This window comes from Maniola jurtina, chromosome 15 (genome assembly GCF_905333055.1).
Source record: "Maniola jurtina chromosome 15, ilManJurt1.1, whole genome shotgun sequence".
Taxonomy (NCBI): Eukaryota; Metazoa; Arthropoda; class Insecta; order Lepidoptera; family Nymphalidae; genus Maniola; species Maniola jurtina.
The window spans coordinates 5,113,494-5,134,657 of NC_060043.1; the positions used below are offsets into that span (position 1 = coordinate 5,113,494).

General features: G+C 36.9%; 2 protein-coding genes across 3 annotated transcripts; both read right to left on the bottom strand.

Moving 5' to 3' along the window:
• Positions 1–183: 183 nt before the first annotated feature.
• LOC123872643 (replication factor C subunit 5) lies at positions 184–20,364 on the bottom strand. Of its 2 annotated transcripts, XM_045917052.1 has the most exons (22): positions 20,067–20,364; positions 19,234–19,335; positions 18,468–18,767; positions 17,393–17,868; positions 16,867–17,010; positions 16,280–16,553; positions 15,721–15,917; positions 15,330–15,513; positions 14,841–15,066; positions 14,634–14,748; positions 13,798–14,050; positions 12,910–13,010; positions 12,426–12,541; positions 11,514–11,752; positions 10,324–10,558; positions 7,218–7,282; positions 6,669–6,796; positions 6,147–6,309; positions 2,283–2,442; positions 1,426–1,640; positions 760–837; positions 184–366 (listed from the first exon to the last, which is right to left on the bottom strand). In XM_045917052.1, the coding sequence occupies exons 1-22, from the start codon at positions 20,077–20,079 to the stop codon at positions 203–205; spliced, it is 3,948 nt and encodes a 1,315-aa protein (XP_045773008.1). In that variant the 5' UTR covers positions 20,080–20,364; the 3' UTR covers positions 184–202. The 2 variants fall into 2 exon arrangements, with proteins under 2 accessions (XP_045773008.1, XP_045773007.1); XM_045917051.1 differs by lacking the exons at positions 10,324–10,558; positions 11,514–11,752; positions 12,426–12,541; ... (10 more) ...; positions 19,234–19,335; positions 20,067–20,364 and adding an exon at positions 7,390–7,520.
• On the bottom strand, positions 3,097–6,136 carry LOC123872644 (ras-related protein Rab-28-like). The gene is made up of 4 exons (XM_045917053.1): positions 5,466–6,136; positions 4,697–4,876; positions 3,787–4,020; positions 3,097–3,340 (listed from the first exon to the last, which is right to left on the bottom strand). Exons 1-4 carry the CDS (start codon positions 5,541–5,543, stop codon positions 3,122–3,124), a joined length of 711 nt encoding a protein of 236 aa, XP_045773009.1. The 5' UTR covers positions 5,544–6,136; the 3' UTR covers positions 3,097–3,121.
• Positions 20,365–21,164: the final 800 nt, after the last annotated feature.

Sequence of the window (21,164 nt, forward strand, 5' to 3'; positions counted from 1 at the left end):
CGACAGCAGCACAACTGCAATTTAGTGCAGTGTCCAAATACACGAAGTTATCCTGAATTCTAGCCTTAGTTCTAGGACCAAGAGAGTATCTAGAAGATCTGCACAAATTAGGTGTGGTGTCAGGTTTCTGAGATGAACAATGGCTTTTTTCGAAAATACTTTATTTAAAAATGACTTAGCTTATCAAAATGTTTAACACCTACTACTGCGAGGATAAAGCTTCCACGTCAATCTGGTCCTTGCACAGCTGGAAGGCGGCGAGCAGCGCGGCCAGCTCGATGCGCTCGCTGCAGCCGCTCGCGAGCCGGACCTCTGAATCCGCCATCTTTATTACCAGCTCTATCAGCACTGCCGGCGGGAATTTCACTGAAATCAAATCACACTTCACACTATTATTATAAAGACGAAAGTTTGTGTGTATGTATGTGTGTATGATTGTTACTCTTTCACGCAAAAATTACTGGATGGATTTGGCTGACATTTAGAATAGATATACCCTGGTTTGAAACAGGCTACTTTTTACTCCGGAAAATCAAAGAGCATCTGACTTTGCTTAGACTTTAGACAGAGTTAAAACGAGACAGATATATATCTCCCACATAAATCTGTCTCGTTTTAACTCAATCTTAAGTCAAAGTGCGCTCTATAAAACTAACACTAACACTTTTTTACAGAATCAGATGTTAGTGATAATAACCGGGACCACGTGCTCTTCGCGGCTTATTGCTTAGTCTTTAAAATACTGAATTGATAACTTGCCTCTTTGTATTATAGTGTGGATCTCAGTCAAAATGTCGCCGAGCGCTAAGCCTTTTGCGATCTTCAGGTCTTGAATTTCTGTTACGTGTAAATTAAAGAAATAATTTAAAAAATACAATATTATGTTGTGTGTCCGTATCGTAAAGTGTAAGTTCGTATAATATAACATCTGATTTGCTTTTTCAAAATTGCTAAAGAAGTAGAAACCCCGTAGAAACTCTGATTTTCCGGGATAAAAGTAGCTTATGTCCGTTTCCGGAACGCAAGCTATCTTCATACCTTTTGTTAAAATTGGTTAAGTTTGGACCGCGAAGCAGTCAGACACGTTTCCCATTTATAATATTAAAGTCTGGATTTGCTCACAAAGAATTGCGTTTTTATTTAGTCTATGGGTATCTTCGTATTTATTCTTTCTTTTCCGCACTTAGACGTAGTCAGTATAAAGAGTTTCTAAGTAATTTTTAAATACATATCAAAAATTGCTAAACCGGCAGGATGCGAACCTGCATCTTCTGGGTTCGCGCCCGACGCGCGCTCTGACCGCTAAGCCACGGTATTGAAAATTTGCGATATGTATGTATTATTTAGAATTTTCCTTGAAGTATCGGTAAAAACACTATCATAAAAATTATAAAGATATAGTATAAAGAGTTATTCAAAGGATACTTTTAAAGCACGCAGCGAAGTCATTCTCGTTGAGAAGGCAGTTCAATATAAAGTTGATATCGGATCGCAGCGGGTGGCCCACGCAAGTGTAGACGTTGTCCTCGGTGACGTCACGGTACGCCAGCCACGTGCTCTGCAGCGTGTTGAGGACCTTGCGCATGTCGCCGCCAGACAGCGTGAGAAGAGCTTTCATGCCATCCTCCGTGATTTTCACGCTGAAATACAAATGTTGAAAACTAAAACCCGACTAGGTTGTCTTAACAAACGCTGAAATATTTTAGTAAAATTGTTTTTCTGTCGCCTAGTATATTTTAATGTTGTAGTATAAACTCAGAATTTTCTCCTCTTTCATTTGAAATCCCACTCGATACAATAGCTAAACAAATTTTTGGAGACCCCAACTTTTTTGGTCAATTTTTTTTTCAAATAAAATATAGCCTGCGTCACCCGGACCTTTACAACGAATCTATTGACACCTCATTCATCAAAAAGTAGTTAAGGCGCTACGGTGGAACACACAGTATCTGGATACAAACATACATACATATACACAGACTGCTAAAATCATAACCCTTCCTTTTGGCTTTGCTGTAGTCAGGTAAAAAAGATTTTTTAATAAAATAACCCAATACAAGTACTTTTGAACTGTCTAATGCATCTACCACTGGTTCAGGATGGCTTCCCTACTGAGAAGAACCAGCAAGAAACTCGGCGGTTGCTCTTTTCAAAGATTCGATATACAATAAGATTTTGAATCGTCAAATGCATCTTGCACTGGTTCAGAATGGCTTTCCTACCGAGAAAACGAGCAATGTTACTTGTATTTGCGAGATCGATCGTCCTCGAAAGTAACTCACTTCTCCTTTTCAACGATCTCCTTCAAGCGCGGAACAATCTGTGTGTGCTGCAGCGGCGCAAACCGGAAGCGAGTGCAGCGCGACTGCAGCGCCGGGATTATCTTCCCCAGGTAGTTGCATATGATGCAGAAACGCACGTTCTCCGTGTACTTTTCTATTACTAAAAACAACAAATATTTTTTTTATTCTGATAAAAGTTAGCCCTGACTGCGATCTCAACTGATGGTATGTAATGATGCATGATGGAAGGCTTTGTCTGGTAGGAGGCTTCAGCCGTGGCTAGTTACCACCCTGCTGGCAAATCCATGCTGCCAAGCGATTTAGCGTTTCGGTGCGATGCCATGTAGAAACCAAAGTATGGAATGAAAACTGCCATACCCCTTGCAGGTTAGCCCGCTTCCATTTTGGACTGCATCATCACTTACCACCAGGTGAGATTGCAGTCAAGGACTAACTTTTATCTGAATAAAAAAACAAGTGATGATGTCTAAGATGGGACCGGGCAAACTTGGAAGAGGTACGGCAGTGCATTCAACCCATACTTATGATCGGTTTCTATAAATCGTGCCGGAACGCTAAATCATCATCAACTCATCGCCGGTTTTCTAAGCTAACTAAGCACAGGTCTCCTCTCAAAATAAGGTTTAGGTTACCATGTTAGCCAAGTGCAGATTGGCAGACTTCACGCGCCCTTGAGAACCTTATAGACGTTTTCTCACGATGTTTTCCTAATACCGTTAATGTAGGTATTTATATTTATCCAATTACCTATATCACAGTATTTAAATTTCAAACGAATAAAAGAAATAAAATGCAGGAAAATTAATATTCTTAAACATTTATTGGATGCAACAAACGGATGAGGAAGCTTTTCTCTGAATTTTCCTTAACATTTTCCTGTTCATAATCAACGTATTTGTGGCGTCATTTGATGGTAAATGCGGCTGTCCATTCGTTTCTGATATTTGAGTGTCAGTGGATTTCCTGTGAGCGGCAACTTCGACTGGCATTTTGACGCCCAACACTCGGGCGATTAATTTTGAAAAGGCCGTGTTAACCTAAAATCATATAATTAAGTATAGTACAGTTGCGTGACTTCGGTTAGTTAAAACATGGGTGGTAATAGCTTAGGCATAACTCGCCGAACGCTAACTGCGTAACTTAACAATAAGCAAGGGTAGGTCAAATTTAATCAGTAAAAATCAAAGGTCGACTTGAAAATTAATATCCCAACCCCCAAACCCATAATAATCTCAGGTCGCGCTACGCTCTTTACTACGCTCTTTAGTATTTGCCATCACTAACTGATGCAAAAAGTTATAAACGAAGCAGCTAATTTGTCTCGTTGATTTATAACTAGGCACAATAAAATTGATAAGTTTCAATCAGCTTTGCGAACTTGAATTAGGTCTAAAGGAAAAAAGATCTACGCTATAGCTGAAGGGTTTAACATAAGCCTTTCTCTAATAAACAAAATAATAGTTACAAATATAAAGCTAAATACCATTTCCCCAGTCTTCGCTGATCCTTTAAAGTTTTCCAACAGATGTTCTGATGAGAATTTTTGAACACAAGACAGTCTGACGGCTCTCTGGTGTTCTAAATCCGATTTGTTGCCAAACAAAGCCATCAACGGTTTCTTTGGTTCAGATTCAAAGATATCTTTTATTGATTTCATCCACATATCCAATTTTTCAAAACTTTGCAAGTTCGTCAAATCGTACACGAATATTACAATCTAAAAATATATTTAATTAATATCGGCAATAAATGAAACATAACAAATTGCGAAACAGCAATTCAAACAATCTACAATCTTTTTGTAGGTCATGTCGTTCATATTGGATTTGGCGCGCCGCGTGACTTGCACACACACACACGCACACATACTCACACACACACACGCACACATACTCACACACACACACGCACACATACTCACACACACACACACTTGCACAGTAAAAGTGTGTGTTTGTGGGTGGTGTGTGATTATAGTGCGGGAGTTAAACATTGGGTACGAGAAGGAAGAGCCTTGAGAATGGCCTAGTGGTTAAAACAGCGGCCTTAATTCGGAGCGTCGGGGGTTCGATGCACCTCTAACTTTTCGGAGATTTTAAGCAATTAAATATCAATTGCTTATCAGTGAAAATAAAACATCGTGAAGAAACCTGAATGCCCCAAAGTTACCTATAATGTTTTTAAAAGTGTGTGAAGTCTGCCAATCCACGTCGCCTTAAAATAACTGCGAAAAGTTCGAGGTGCCTGCCCGTGATCAACCCCGAATCCCCCCGACTAAGAAACAGACGTCTTAACCATTAGGCTATCTCCACTTCTACCGACATAGAATCATAGCCTAGTCAAAGCCGAGTGAGAAAATAAGGCAGATATGGTAGGTAATTGTTATAGCTCACATCCGAAGCGTACAAGTAGTTAGGCAGCATGGCTGTTGCCAGCGCCGCGCCCGCCACGTCGCACAGCTGCAGCGCGGCAGGCGGCGTCGCGCCCGCCCACTGCGCCGCGCTCACCTCCGCGCCCTGCGTGCCGCCCCACGACACACCGCTGCCGCCCACGTACCGGTTGCAAATACTACTCTATACCACACAAATATTAGCAAGGTTTGTCCATAGAATGACTAGTGGTGCAAGGGAAAGTCGAAGGCACTAGAGTACGCGGTAGATCACCTATGACTTGGACGGCCCAATTTTTTTTTGCGATATGAGTAATTCACGTTGCGCAATGCGCGCTGAGTTTCCTCAGACGGGCCCTGTCTGCCTCCCGTATTTTTACCGTTTCTCTTCACATACAAATTCAAAGTTGAATATCAGATTAAAAACTAACTGTGTGGGTTGGATCATTTTTGCGTAAATCCGCCCAATTATTATCATCTTTAAAGTATGACTGAGTAGTTAGTATAAACTTGAACTAAAATAGGTAATGTTGAACAACTAGATGGTGGTAAGTTTGATTTCTTTGTGGGGCAATAAAGACTACTAAGTATCTAAACTCTTCTATGATCTACAAGAAGAATTTGGCGCCATTTCTATGTGCAAAAATGGTAGGTAGGTATGTAGAAGAAGAAAAGATACAATAATAGAAGAAGAAATGATATATTATCAGGTTTTTGCTATTTTTAAATTAAAAAAGTTGAAACCAAAAAATAACATTGGCATTGTTACTTACCTTTCCAGTCAATGGTTCCCCAACTAGAGTAATTTTAGTAACTTTTCCAGAGTTTTCTTCTTCTTCAGTGTCAGACATTTTATCATTGCCAAATTAAAAAAATTAAAATGTGTTAACAATAAATTGTGATTTTCAAAATATCACAAAAGTTTGAAACAACAGTGTTTCGTAAAGTTTTGTATATTACAGTCAAAATATGGGTGTGATAAATGTGCTAAACTTTGTTTGTATTCTTTGGTTACCATGGTTATTGCAAGTTATTTTAGGAGTAACAGTGAAACTTAATTATCATTCCTCCCCCTAAAATTCTCCCCTCAAAATAAGTTTCAGAAATTTTATTACCTACCTACTCACTCATTTAATTCTTTAGCACTTTAGCTCAGTCAGTGGTGAAATAGTAGATTGCCAAATTGACAAATATTGCAAGTCCTAAAGTCTTAGGTTCCATCATCTTAACCTAATCAACTTGATCACACCTCCTTGAAAGCATTGATGTAAATAAGTTTATGCTTGAAAGAGTAAAAATTGTCATGTCTGCAATACATTTTTTCAATTAAGTCAAAGTTCACTCTGGAAAATTATAGCACATTTTGAGACCTGCAACTTTAGTTAAGATTTCAGTGTGAACAAATGAACACCGGTGTTAGATTTTTTTTAATAATTTGAATGATTATAACTTACTTCGCCTTAATGCATTTTGTGCATCATTGGTCATGGCATCAGCTTCATCCAGAATAATAAGTTTTGTTCCCGCTTTAAATATTGTTCTTGTCGAAGCAAAACTCAAGATCTGCCCTCGCACAATCCCTATGCCTCTGTCATCTGATGCATTTAGTTCTAGTACCTGCAATTTACAAAAAGTCAAAGCTTTAATTATAGTTTTTCTTATTTCAATATCTATAAACCTCCGATAAGTAAAAATTTGGAGCTAGAGATAATGATTCGAGTCGTGCTCCAAAATATTTGATATTAAATAATAGTAAAACTTAGTAAGTACTAAGTATATTTAAATAAGGTTTACATTTAAATATGAATAAATACCAGTAAATTTCTACTTTCAATTCATTGTAGCAGTTAGGGCGCAAATACTTGTAACTATATATTTATTATTGTTAAATAACTAAACAGGGAGGTTTCATAACAATTTTGGAAAAAATATGTGCCAATAATGTGTGTTATGTGTCCTGTCAGATAACTTCTTACCATAGAATTAAACTGCTGTGGTGTGTACATTTGTCTGGCACATGCGAGGATAGTGGATGTTTTGCCAGTACCAGGCGGCCCATAGAACAGTAAATGAGGCAGCTGGTTTTCTTTCATAAATTGACTAACTAAAAATATAAACATAAAAGCATTTTGTACAAACATTATTTTGACATGAAATATTGAAAATAAGCTGGCAGGTCTAGGGTTGAAATCTATAGAGCGCACTTTGACTTTGCTTAAACTTAAGTTTCACTTAAAACGAGACAGATTTATGCCAGCGGTATAACGCTGTCTCGTTTTAACAGTGTCCTAAGTCTGAGCTAAGTCAAAGTACACCCTAGATCTCAGCCTATGTTTTCAGTTTAGGTACCTAGGTCAGATTCAATAAGTAGGTTGTTATCACAAACTTTCAGCTAATATCAAGTACTTACCCTATTCTCTATAGGATACCCCAACAGTAAACAAAGTCTAGTTCTAGTATTATCTGTTTATGTTTATATTATAAAATGAATAAGATAGGTAGTTGAAAATGTTCTAAAAACTTACTTGTTTGAATGATATCATCGTGGGAAACTAAGTCTTCTAATTTAGACGGGCGATATTTCTCCACCCTAAAAGAAATATATTTTTATTATGAAGAGGTGTCTTTATTATTTTTATATTTGAACAAGGTACTTATGCATTAGATGAATTTATTGTTTAAGAATTAAGTACTAACCATGGCAAATTTTTACTAACTTCCCCAACAGTCATACTCGTTTAAATTACTAATATTTACCTAATTACACAAGATAAATTTTAATTCACAAAATGCGCCAAAATTTCGATCATTTATTTTGACAGTGACATTTGACGACAAATGGCAGAAAACTTTTTAATGAAAAGACTTCGTCTGTGGTGGCGTTTGCTGGCGCGCGTGTTGTGACTTTTTGGAGTGTTTTTTTTTGTTAAAACTGACTGGAAAGCGCTCTAAGGGGTTGCCGCGCGTATGTCGGCGAGCGCCGGCACAGACGGGGTCCATACTTGTACATAGTTTAGCTAACTTGTTACAAATAACTACAAACTTGACATTGGCTAATCATTGTAAAAGCCAGACGAGAGAGAAAAAAAACAAAAAAAAATTTTTAATTGGCTTTCCAGCTCTGGATTCTACTCTTTTGAGCTGACTACATGCTGTCTATGGTCTACTATTGGAAACGCAAATTCATCTCACGATCTTCTTCAATTTCTCTCCAGACTTTTCACTTTAGAGTGCATCACTAGGACTACAAATTAGGTGGGTATAGTTATTTATTTAAAGGGAAAATCGTTAAATTCATCATCCATGGGTACTTAAGTAGGTAGTTACTAAAAATTAATGCGAAAGACGTGTCCGTTTGCTAGCTTTTCACGATCCATTCGTTTAACCAATTTTAACGAAATTTGAACAGTGACAACTTGCATCCCGGGGATGGACATAGACTGTTAACTTTTGCCCCGAAAATTCGAAGAGTTCACTTGGTTTTTTAAAAACCTTCGATAGTCGCGGGCATCATCTAGTATTACTATAAAATAAAACCACTTAGGAGTTATTTCATCAGTATTTATTTTATTGGTTTCAATATAATTCATCAGAAAAGTAACATTTTGACTTACGAAGGTACCACATCTTTAGTCAGGATTTAGGAATAAGAAAGACAATTAGGTACACGATGATAAGTATAACATTCTATAGTCCGGTATACCTAACTACCTACAAAAAAAATTATTTTTGTTTCATAATGTTATTCCTATTTTAAAAATAAGACTTAGACAACAAAAGTTGCATTGAGTAAGCATTTTATTTTTAGTAAGTACCTACTGGTTCTTACACATATAAAACACTAGACAAATTGCTGTGTGTAAAAGAAATCCAGAAAACAGTAGTCAAAATATAAAATCCTTGATAAATAAAGTCCTAGATAGAGATAATTGTGTGGATCTTGTGGACAAATATAATAACAAATATTTACTTAGTTACCTACGTTAAGAGACGTGAGAGGAGCGGAGATGTGGTCAATAGACCAATGAGGTTGATGTTAGATGACATGATAATTTTATCATGTCATTTCTTAATAATAAAAAATAATAACCTGATTGATCGGACCAGTCCCTGCGCCGCTCCGCTCGTCTCCGCTTCAGTGGAGGCACCCAGAACAATTTGTCAAAACTTATATTTTATGACACTCTTGAATTTCACAATACTTTGCTCGTAAAGTGGCTCTTACTTCACCGCTTTTAAAAAAAGTATAAAACATAGAGTTTTATCACCCTTGGGCACTAAAAATATTCCCGCACAGCTGTTATTAGCCTACAAAGCGGAGCGGGAATATTCATATTCACACTAGTGCGGGAACATAATGGCCGCCACACGAAACAGCTATTTCCGAGCCGCCATCTTTATCGAGATGTTTTAGATTATCACGTAGTTACATGACTATAGAGAATTCAAAGTAAGTTATTTTAAATCTAAATTGCCAAGGTCATCTGATCAAATATATAGTAGTTATGGATTTAACTCAATATTATTAAGTTCCAATTTTAACTTACAAATGTATCGTAAAACATTGAACAAGTGCGCATTGAAAGTTACAGTCGAGGCGCCAATTTTAATAACCAAGCCAAAGGCGAGGGTATTATAGCGCCGAGATCATTCCGCACTTATAGCATGAATAGGTATCTATTAAAATTACATCTACATTATACAGAATCACCTAAAACGCACGTTGTGCTAAATAGACGGGATTCGTGTGACGTCCAGAAACTTGATTAGCGGTCAGCCAACCAACGGAAATTATATAAAATATCTCTATCTAACAAGAATAACAGTTGAAAATACCTTCCATGAGGCTTTGTCTAGAGGACAGGAGTCAGACCCATCCACCATTGAGTCAGCCAAAGATTCTTTCTGACATTTAACAATTCGGTCATGATCTCTTGTCGCCATACAAAACAGCGACTAAAATACAATCACAGATGTCAAATCATGGTTTCGTTGAATGGAGATTGTCAAAAAAGATAAAAATTAGCCCTGCTGGCTTATCAATATTATCATCAACGTAGGTACAAAGTCCTACAAATCTGAAGTTTTTTGCAGCAAGCTATAGACATTTTCCAATATCATGGCAAACCACATATTATGGCCAATTTTGTTGTATCCCCTAGGTATAGGTACTATCTGATACTATCCTTTTCTGCAGGGAGCATTATGAAACAGATAGGAATAGGCCTATCATTTTAATTTAATTTAGAGATTGTGTACAACAGAATTAGCCACGTTGATTACAAAGTTTACTTTGTTTTTAGATCAACAGATTCAGCGCTACTTCGGTATACAAGTGTGCCCAGACTTTAAGGTTGAACTTGACATCTACAGAGCACACTTTGACTTTGCTTAGACTTAGGTTTCAGTTAAAACGAGACAGATTTATGCCAGCGATATAACGCTTTCTCGTTTTAACAGTTTAATGCTCTATAGATTTCAACATAAGTACTACATGTATTAGGAAAAATAGTAAATACGCAATAATACACCGATCTCTTTGTATAAAATTTAAAATGTCTACTTAACATAAATATAAGAATAAAACAAGTCTTTTTACAGTCAATTGTTGATAGCAACCTGAAGATTTACAATTGACTTCTTACGTGTTGTTCCATATGTACCCTGGTCACGCCGTCCTTCAATTGACTGTCGAAGATTGCGGCCGCCGCTTCCCAGTTCCACATTATTCTATTGCTGTACGCACTGATCATGTCTAAGCGCGCTGCTTTGGGGAATATGTATTCGCTGATTGGTTTTCTGTCTGGCCCCATACGGAAGTAATATCTGTATCCACTCTTCTTTGAAATTTGTGCCACCCACGGTTCTAATAGAAAGGAATGTTTATTGAGTAAAAACTCAAAATTCAAAATCATTTATTCAAAGTAGGTGCTATTGTACTCCTTTTGATGGTCAGAATTGTTTGATTTGTAAACTCAGTGCCCGGTAAAACCAACTGTGGTTTTTGTGGCGCTGAATGTAACAAAAACTCTCTGTATATTTTTTAATGTCAATAATAATAAAAAAATAATAAAAAATAAAAAAATAAGATAATATAATTAATTTGGTAAACTTAAAACTAAAGATACGTGAGTAAGCAAGACATGATATTAGCTTATGCACGCGACTTGACACATGTGGAGTGTGGACTGTAGTCCACACTCCACATGTGTCAAGTCGCGTGTGTTTTTATGTGGACTGTAGTCCACACTCCACATGGATGTGTTAGTCCCCTATTTACCCCTATAGCGGTTGAATTTTCAAAAAATCAATTATTTTAAGCTGCACGTTGATAGATCAGTCAGTCAATTAGTCACCTTGTCCTTTTATAAGTATATTTGAATTCTTGCCCAATAGAAAGACTGTTCAGTAGTCACAGGTTAAGACAAAAGGAGGCAGTAAAGTCACGCGCTTAGCAGCAATCTAAACATTGTATAAAGACTTATCCTGACTGACTGACAGATCAATCAACGCTCCGCCTAAATTGCTGGGGTTAGGAAGCTGAAATGACAGTAATTGCTTTTTATAACCTAGACACTCAAAATGATTTTTGGAAATTCCACCCCCAAGGGTGTTAAATAGGGGACGAAAGTTTGTATACAAGTCAGTCATTCTTTAAGTTCTGATCATAAAAATTGGTATTTGGAATTTCGGTTAGAAATTACCTAAGTGAAGAAGAAATTATTTTTAAACTTCCCGCTCATATTTTTCGGAAGAAATTCCACTCGAGCAAAGCTGGGGCATGGCAGCTCGTTTAAAATAAAATAATCCTGCCCGTATACCTTTGATTTCCTTTATAAAGAGCAGCGAGCCGACGGTGGTGAACATGTGCTGCCTGTCGCCGCGCCTGGGGATGTCGACAGTGAGCGCCTGCTTGATCCGCTTCATGGCGCGGTACTCGAGGTTGGCCACCGCCGTCGGGAAGGTCTCGAGTGTGAAGAACCTCTTGCATCGTATCGGTATCACTTCACTGTTGCCCGCCTTCTCCAGAGCGTTGCAGAACAAGTTACATTGATTAACACTGTAATAGTTCCAAACAAGTATTGTACTATTGTGTATTTGAACAGACTGTTGAATATCAATTTCGTTTTTTCTCTTCAATAAAATTAAAACGCTAGTATTTGAGTAGAACTCGCGAAACTAACTTGTAAGATACATTTTCGAAATACTTTGTTTATAATAAATGTATTTTGAACCGACTTCAAAAGAAAAGAAGTTTTCAATGTGAATGTAGTTTTTTATTTTTTTGCATGTTTGTTACGCGATTACTTCATCAATTATGAACCGATTTTGATGTTTCATTTTTTGGTTGGTTTGGACATGTGTGAATGGATCTAAACATGTATGGATGCAAGTGTAGATACACTACTATGGCAACAACACACGATGCCGCCGATATGGCCGCTGGCCTTTCTTTTGCGGCCGGCATTAATAGACTGCCGGCACAAGCAGCGTAAACTGGCATCGAACCGCGGAGCATCATTTCAGTTCATCTAGGCAGGCAAATCCAACGGCCATACTCACGACTCAATGTCGCGGGAGTGTCGCCAGCATAGCTGCATAGTGTGTTGTGAACTTTATGGTCCATCCACACATCACCGGGTCGGTTGGCGGCCAAACCCATGCATCCACACATGCCAAAACAAGGCGGCATGTGTGGATCCACGATTATAGAACCAGTAATAGTAACACACCGGTCGGTGAGCGAGCAGGCGGACACGTCAACGCCGCCCAGCATCATGGCGTCGATGACGTGCAGCGCTTTGCTGTGCATCTGCTTGCTGCCCTGCCCGGTGTACTCGCGTACTATCTACGTAAAAACAAACAACTATTGGGTCACCATCATTAAACTTGAGCTTGATCGCGAAATGAGAGGACAAAAATCAGCTGGCCGAGGTTTTGACAGCAAGGAAGAGTTTATTTAGCTTGACAAAAAAATTGTTCCCAGCGAAAAGTTTATTTATTTACTATAGTACCGCCCACAGAGTTACACATTTAGATTAAATACATGTTGTTCCTTAAAGTCTAGGGCTCTTATGCAACTCCACTTACGGGCAGTTGAAATTAATATCAAATGCTAAGATCAAAGTTAAGATAATTTAATTAAGTTTTTCATTTTAAAAGTAAAAAAAGATGAAATAAGTAGAAGAGTCAAATTTAAATAAAATGTATACATACCTCTCCATACAATAAAGTTTTCGCGGGCAAAATGATTTGTGAACTAGCTAAATTTCGCCAAATTGTATCTTTCAGTTGGTAAACTTGTTTTCCTCCACAAGCTAAAACAGAATATGCCTAATTTTATATTAATGTATGTAATAAGCTAATAAGTTAATCTATCTCAGCCACACAAGAATCTTCACAACAAGGCAAGCTCCCAAAAAAGCTTAATATTATTATACAATACAATCGAAGATTATGAAAAGCGTAATTTGAGTAGAAGCCCATTACAGCACTATACAGGACTTTAATACCTTTTACATGGTGTAAATTCAATATTTGAAAAGAGCAACCGCCGAGTTTCCTACAGGTTCTTCTCGGTAGGAAAAGCATTCCGGTCCACTGGTAGATTCATTTGACGTTCAACAGCACACAAGCACTGTTTTTAGCACACTTTTACAAAAAAGTGTATTTGAATATAAAATCTTCCCATTTGTGAGATGTAGATAGATTGAGCATCAAGGTGATAAAAAATCTACTCATAATCTTATTATTATGACCCCCCCATTTGTGTTGGCTAAGTTATAATCCATGCTATTATAAATGCGAAAGAGTATATGTGTTTTTTCACGGGTCATCCTGTTAAATTTAACTGATTTAGATGAAAATGAAACAGAATTAGCTTACATTCCGGGGACGGTCACTGACTACTTTTTTCCCAGAAAATGAAATAGTCAACACAGGATTTTTAAAGGTCCATCTTTTTAACCGATTTTAACTATATTCGGTATAGAGGCTTTTTATCCTAGAATTTTAATCAAAGAGTTCCCACGGGATTTAAAAAAAACAAAACTAAATCCACGCGGACGAAGTCGTAGGCATCATCTAGTCAATATAAGTTATTACATATAAATATTTTCAAATCCGGATTGTTCTTCTCACTGCTCAAAAAAGTGAAGTGCCAGTCGTACACGTTGCTGAAGAGTGGCTTTAGATCCGCCGGCTTCTCCAAATAGCGCGGCGGCTTGTTTAGCACGTCTTTTTTGAAAGAAAGTGTATTCTGCGCGTAGGAGCGCGAATTTTCAGACATATTTAAGATATCTGATAACATTTCCTCAGGATTACGCCTTTCTGGTTTGGTGCGAACTTTGTCTGGTAGCTATAACAATGAGGGTAAAATATGGTTTTAATAGATTTCTTTTATCCATACTAATATCCGCCTTTTTGTACCTACATTTTAAGTTTTCTTTTTGTAACCAGTCATTTGTTTCGTAGTGCAATAAATTATATACATACATAATAATAATATTATGTATGTATATACTTTCTTTCTTACTTTCAGACAGACACACTTTCGCGTTTATAAAAACGCGAAAGTGTCTGTCTGATAGCTTTTCACAGTCCGTCCGCTTAACCAATTTTTACAAAACTTCATACAGAGATAGCATGCATCACGGGAAAGGCTATTATGACCTTCTCTTTCCTACTTTTTATCCCAAAAAACAACGAACTTCCTTGGGATTTTCAAAACTTAAATCCACACACATGAAGTCGCGGGCCTCATCTAGTACCTTTTAAAACTAGAGTAACAAGTAAATCAATATAAATTGTAAACTAGGTTTATAGAATTTAACCTGAGATTTAGACCAAAAATAATAATTATATTGTTGTAAAATTTCAAGAAGATAACATATTTATGTAGGTACTGAAAATTAATTAAATAAAATGACTGCAATTGTTACCTCCCATAATTTTAGGCATTGCTCCCTCATTTCAACTTGACTTTCTTCCTTTAAAGTTTTATCTTTACTAAATGCAGCTATTTTTAACAGATTTTTTATTTGCTTCTCTCCAATTCTGTGAAAAATAGATATTATGTGAAGTGGAGACAGCGTCGAGTCTGTGATCAAACTTAATGAGCATTATTATTTAGGTATTAGTATACTTACAAGCAATTACTCTTATAAATGTATTCATAGAAGGCTTCGTCCTCTTGTAAGACCGACAGGGGCACAAGCTCGGAAACGTCGTCGTTCTTCGTGCGATTGTTCCACAGTATCGAGTTGACAGAGAATAAGTGCTTCTCCACCGCATCCGTACCGGATTTCTTCCACTTGCATATTAAGTACCTTTCCGAATTCGCTGGACGAGATGTCACCGGTTTGTGTATGGAAACTAAAACAAAACATTACTTACATAGATTTTGAGATCTCACTCTATAGTTAGCTCTATAGTTTATGTCAACTGTCATGTCAAAAAATTTAAAAAAAAAACGACTTCAATAACCGGTTTTCAGCTTAAAAAGTGAAGTCACAGAGTAGACCACTTACGAGGTCTAATGATCAATTAAAAAGAATAGTACCTATATTACAAAATAAAATAAAAATAATAATAGCAGCCTATATTCATTATTCCCCTTATTATTATTCACTGCTCACCTTTACCAAAACAGCGGTACATAATGTAGATGAGGCCGACGCTAAACGCGGTGAACACGTCGAACAGTTTGACAACGAAATGTCCGCCCGTACGCACCAGCATGAGCGCCGCCAGGCACTGGCACAGGTACAGCTGCTTCGACAATATCTCCTGAATATTCTCTTGGCCTTCCACTGAAAATCCCTAAAGTCAAAGTCATTTATTCGCATTTTGAACTTTTTGGTTATCAATTGTTTTTGTAAGATAATGATGTAATGGTGACAAATAATAAATAATTAATTAAAATTAATTAATTAATAACATAAACTTAAAACTAAAGCTACGAGGGTTCTGAATCGCCAGGCTGGTCTGAACCCACAACAAACTTGGCCACAAATGCTAAAAACTTACTCCATCAGCCATAAGAAAGTGAACACCAATATCATCCGTTTGCTTTAAGACAAAATCCTTCAGTGATGATAAATTCGCTGGATCAAAAATATTGCCATCTTCTTTTACACCATAGTAAGGATTAAACGTTTCTGGTGGACCCGCATAAAAATCGGATAGTTTAAAATCATTTGAACCTTTCAATGTAAACCCGAAACCTAGAATTATAAAGGATAAAATATCAGAATTATTAGGTGGTGCATTTGTTGATCCTAAAGTACGGGCAGAGTGAACTAGAGGAGGAAACTCTCGGTTTGATCCTGAATCGAAGATACGTCAAATATACGGTGACATACAAACAAAGAAAAATAGGGCTACTTTTGGCCTACCCGAGTCAAATGTACTAACATTTGACGCCTGCCAGGGACGTCAATTGCTCGACGTTTTGTTAGAAGTTCACTAACTGTCGTAAACTGAAGACGATGTAGAACTGTACTTTCAGGATAATGTATGAAATCCAACAAAGTACATGTATTATCAAATCAAGTTTAGTTAATTAAAAAAAGTTAATTTTACATACCTTTTGCTTTCCATCCTCTCCTATACAAGACATACTCTGAGAACCCACCGGGCCCTGCACACACATCTGCAAAGTATAATAAATCTTTTTCCTCAACTGCTTTCTCGCCATTTTGTTTTTTTGGCTTTGTGAACATGAAGTCAAATACTGCATCCATATTAGCCATTTTGACAGCGGCTCGGTTCAAGAATATTACAGAACCTATCGTCTCGTATGGATTGCTGCGAAATCTGGCGCTCCTCATATCTTCTCCATCCAAGTCATCAAAGATTGTCTGTAATATAATATTGTCAAAGTGCTTATGTCTCAGGTTTATCTTAGGTAAAGAGTGTAAGCTAATAGTTTAAGATAGAGCGCATTGCCGGCGCGCATAACCTTTTATTTGACCGCAAATGTGCCTCAACCAAATTCCATACGAGCGCAGATACACATACAAGCTCGTAAAGTGTAATCTGCGTATGATCAACTAAAATGTTGGCTGCGTGAACATGCATGCATAAGCGCGTTCAGACAAAACTCGCCGGAAATACGCACAATCTGAAATCGCTCCTATAATATAATAAATTATTAATATTTATTAATTTTACCTTTGAATTTAAAATCCCTTTTAGTATTTGACTGTCCACAAACTCAATCTCATCATCGATAGTTAATTTTTTGGGCCCTTTTTTCAGCCATTTTTCTAAAATATCTCCTGACAAGGTCTCTTCTGGTGGTGTTGGCATCCACAACTGTGAATATTTGATAAAGATATGTAATCCATACTAAACATTATATGCTAAATGTGTCTGTCTGCTAGCTTTTCAAAACCCATCCGTAACCGTTTTTGAAGAAATTTGGTATTTTGGCTTACATTCCAGGGAAGGGCATAGGCTAATACTTTTTGTCCAGGAAAATCAAAGAATTTCTATGGGCTATTAAAAACCTAAATCACAAAGTCGCGAGCATGATCTAATTGATAATCTGGAAGACAAGCTTTGGGTACTTTTTAGCCCAGAAAATTAAAGAGTTCCCATGGGATTAAAAAAAGTTAAAACCACGCAGATGAAGTCGCGAACACTAACTAAATTACACTTTTAAAAAAAGAATATTGGGAAAGTAAAATGTGTTTACCACTTCCTCTTTGGCCTCAGGGACTGCTTCGTCAGGAGTCCATTTAAAGTCTTTTGGAACCTCTCCAACAACTGACGCCTTCAAGCCTAAACCTCTCCTCCCCTTCTGATTGGACGCTTGAACTGGCTCCACTCTACCAGTTTCAAACTTACCCAAACCTTTGCCTGGTTTGTGACCCATATTGCTCATCATTCTTTTAGATATCTCAGAATAACCACTTATGTATTTTTCTGTGTCTCTTTCGTTTTCAGATTTGTTATAAAATGCATTATCATTTGATGTTTGGAAGCTTGCTCTTCCCATGGTTTCCTCCACATCATCTTTGAAGCCTGGCCTATCATATTGTTCGTTGGGTGATGAACAGGGCTCACTCAGGCTACTTCTACTTAATCTGTTAGACCTCTCTGGACTTTGTTCAGTATAGCTAAGTCTAATTTTACTCGGCCGTTTAGCTTCTGTCTCTGCATATTGTGGCCCTAAAAGTATAAATGGAAATGACATACAGAAAAAAATCACTATGTTACTTAAAGTCACTACCCATATTATAAAGGTGAAAGTGTGTTTGTTATTTTGTACATCAACCAGAACGCAATAGAACAACAGATTGATGCAATATTTTGCATGAATATATATAAAACCTGGAGAGAGATACAGGCTACATTTTATCCTGGAAAATCAGAGAATTTCCACGAAATTTTTAAATAATGTACCTAAAACCTAAATCTACACGGACGAAGTCATGGGCATCAGCTAGTTTCATATTCCCATGGGGTTTTATTGGAACATTATAAATGATCTCCATTTCCTAATAATTCAAATGGAATTAGAGTACCTATTTCAAATAATTCAGATACAGCTGCATGTGGATGAAGAATGACTCTTCATGGCAAATGTATAATAAACAATATTTACTTTGTGATATAAAATCATTGCCAACTTTTAACCATTTATGAATTTATAGTTTAGACAATTATGTTTGCCATGGTCCACCAGGCATTGTTAATTATATACCCATGAGAATATGTATATTATTTTCAATAAATAACCCAAATTGTATTTTTTTTTTCAGACTCACTTGAGTATGCTTCATATTCCCTTTGACTGTCAGATGTTTTACTATAAAATGCGCTGTCACCCGATCCTGGAAAGCTTGGACGTCTAGAGCTGTCCTCTCCCTCCTTATCATTAAAGCCTGGTCGATAATCCTCAGGTTCATTAGGCGAGGAACAATTTTCACTACTCCTACTAAATCTGTTTGCTCTCCCTGGACTCTGATCTGTATAGCTAAGCCTAATTTTACTTGGTTGTTTAGCCTCAGTGGGATATTTTTCTGAATACTGTGGCCCTGGAGAGTCATCGTCTGATTCTTGAAGTACTAAAACAAGATAGATCTTTCAAACTGTTGATAAATCAGAAAGCTTTAAAGGAAATTCCAAAACAAACAAATTTTCATTTGTTTTGTAACAATAGTTATCATCAAATAAAGGTCAAGTGCGAGTCAGACTAGCATACCAAGGGTTCCATACCATCATACAAGATATTTCAATATTTTTATGTGCAACACAACAAGTTAATGACAACAGCACCATCTATGTGATTTAGTAAATCAATTTTCTTGTGAAAACATTTTAATATTTTTTTTGCGAGGTAACCATAAATTCTGTTTTCGGATATTTTTTTTTACTTTTGCTATAAGACCTACCTACCTGCCAAATTTCATGATCCTAGGTCAATGGGAAGTGCCCTATAGGTTTCTTGACAGGCACGACAGACAACAAAGTGATCCCATAAGGATTCCTATTTGCACTCTGGGTACGGAACCCAAAACATAATAAACTAACCAGATCCATGGGAAGTTGTTGATGAAGCACCATATGTATCTGCACGTGGACGTTTGGCTGGAATGGGACTTTCATCACTGCTTGAATCATCATCTGAGGGATCTAATAATACAAACATAAGTACACTATTAACACATACACTAAAAAAAAGCTTAATCAAATACACTATTATGAAGCACTGGTCAACTAATTAAATAATAACAATAATGTCCTTCTGACCAAACTTCAATCACTGTAAATAATCTCACGACATATTAGCAGTCTGCATGGAAGATATTATAGTGTACAAGTATGTGCTCAAACACAGGTGCACTCTCTATTATCTAGAATCTAGATCTAGATCATCACCGATGGGACAGAAATGATACAACTAGAGAATGATCAGGCTCAGGACTTTACATGCTCTCTGAGGCATGGGGCACCACAAACTATCTAACTCAGGGCTTGTAATGAGAATTTCTTTAAATCAAATCCAGGACTTCGTCATCTCAGGCACACATTATAACCACTAGACCAACAATGTAGTTAATTAATAAACAGGTAATAATAACAACAGCTTATTATCAGTGAATTGTGCTTCGTGAAACATTGATTGGATGGGTGGCCAAAGTATTGAAGTTCAATCTTTCGCTTATGCCCTGCTTGAGCATAGGGGTATTTAAGTCCCCCTTTTTGTCCTCATTTAACAAGTTCCAGAGGTCAGATATCATACCGTTTACATATAAATTGTAGAAATCGGCTTTAATATAAACGTAAGCAGACCCTGGTAAATTGTCGGGGTCCAGGGAGAAGAGAAGGGCTCATATTAACCCAATAAGCAGACAATAATGTACCTGAAAGATTCATGACTGCCTGCTTCACGTTGTAACACCTAAAACAATTCTAGCACTTAGTTGTAAGTACTTTATGACAGGATGTTATTGAGAGCACAAAATCAACAACGTTAGCGCACCGCACACTATGTAAGATGAGTAATTAAAAATATAAAAATACCACGGTCGACGAATTGAACTTTACAGACGTTAGATTACTCAAACTTACGTACAAATATTTTAATACTAAATTGATTCAAATAAGACTTTAAATTATCTAAATAATATTAAAAATACACAAAAATTGTAATTCGATTGGCTTCAGTAATTTTTTTTTTATATCAGAAAAAAATTGTCAAATTTGACAAAAAAACAGTGTTGCCTTATTAGCTTTTTAAAAAACGCACTAAGCCTTAAAAATACAATAAAACTATTCAATTATTATGAGTCGATTTTTCAATCGTCAAATAACTTATATCAGTGGAGAGGTATTGGCAGTTTTTCTATAGGAAATCTGTCAAAACGTCAGTCCTCTGATGAAAGTTATTTGAAAATTACTTTACTAACCTGCTTTGTATTGTTGTAGTTAACTATGTTTGTTTCAGTTGTATCAAGCGTGTTCTTTTGTACACTGGGTACATTTGTGCATTAAATGAAAATGCAGTAGTAACAAACGTACACACATTTCAATTAAAATAATTTATTAACACCTATCATTATAAATATTGTGAAAATCCCTTGAAATTGGGATTTTTTTATTATTATGACAACACTGCACACAAAAACTTTTATAAAATCACAGATAAAATAAACCCATAAATCATAAATCTTTGAAAATCAACAAACGTCTATAGACGGGACTAAACATCTAAACATGTAGGTACAAAATAATTAAAGGACTTCGTCTGTGATGGCGTTTGCTGGCGCGCGTGCTGTGCTTGTTGGGAGTGTTTTTTTTTTGTTAAGAGTGGCTGGTTTTTGTGTTAGTTGGTGTTTTTTGGTGGTGGAACTGACTGGGAAGCGCTCTAAAGGGGCGCCGCGCGTATGTCGGCGGGCGCCGGCGCAGACGGAGTCCATACTTGTATAAATTCAATAACTTGAAAATATCACAAACTTGAC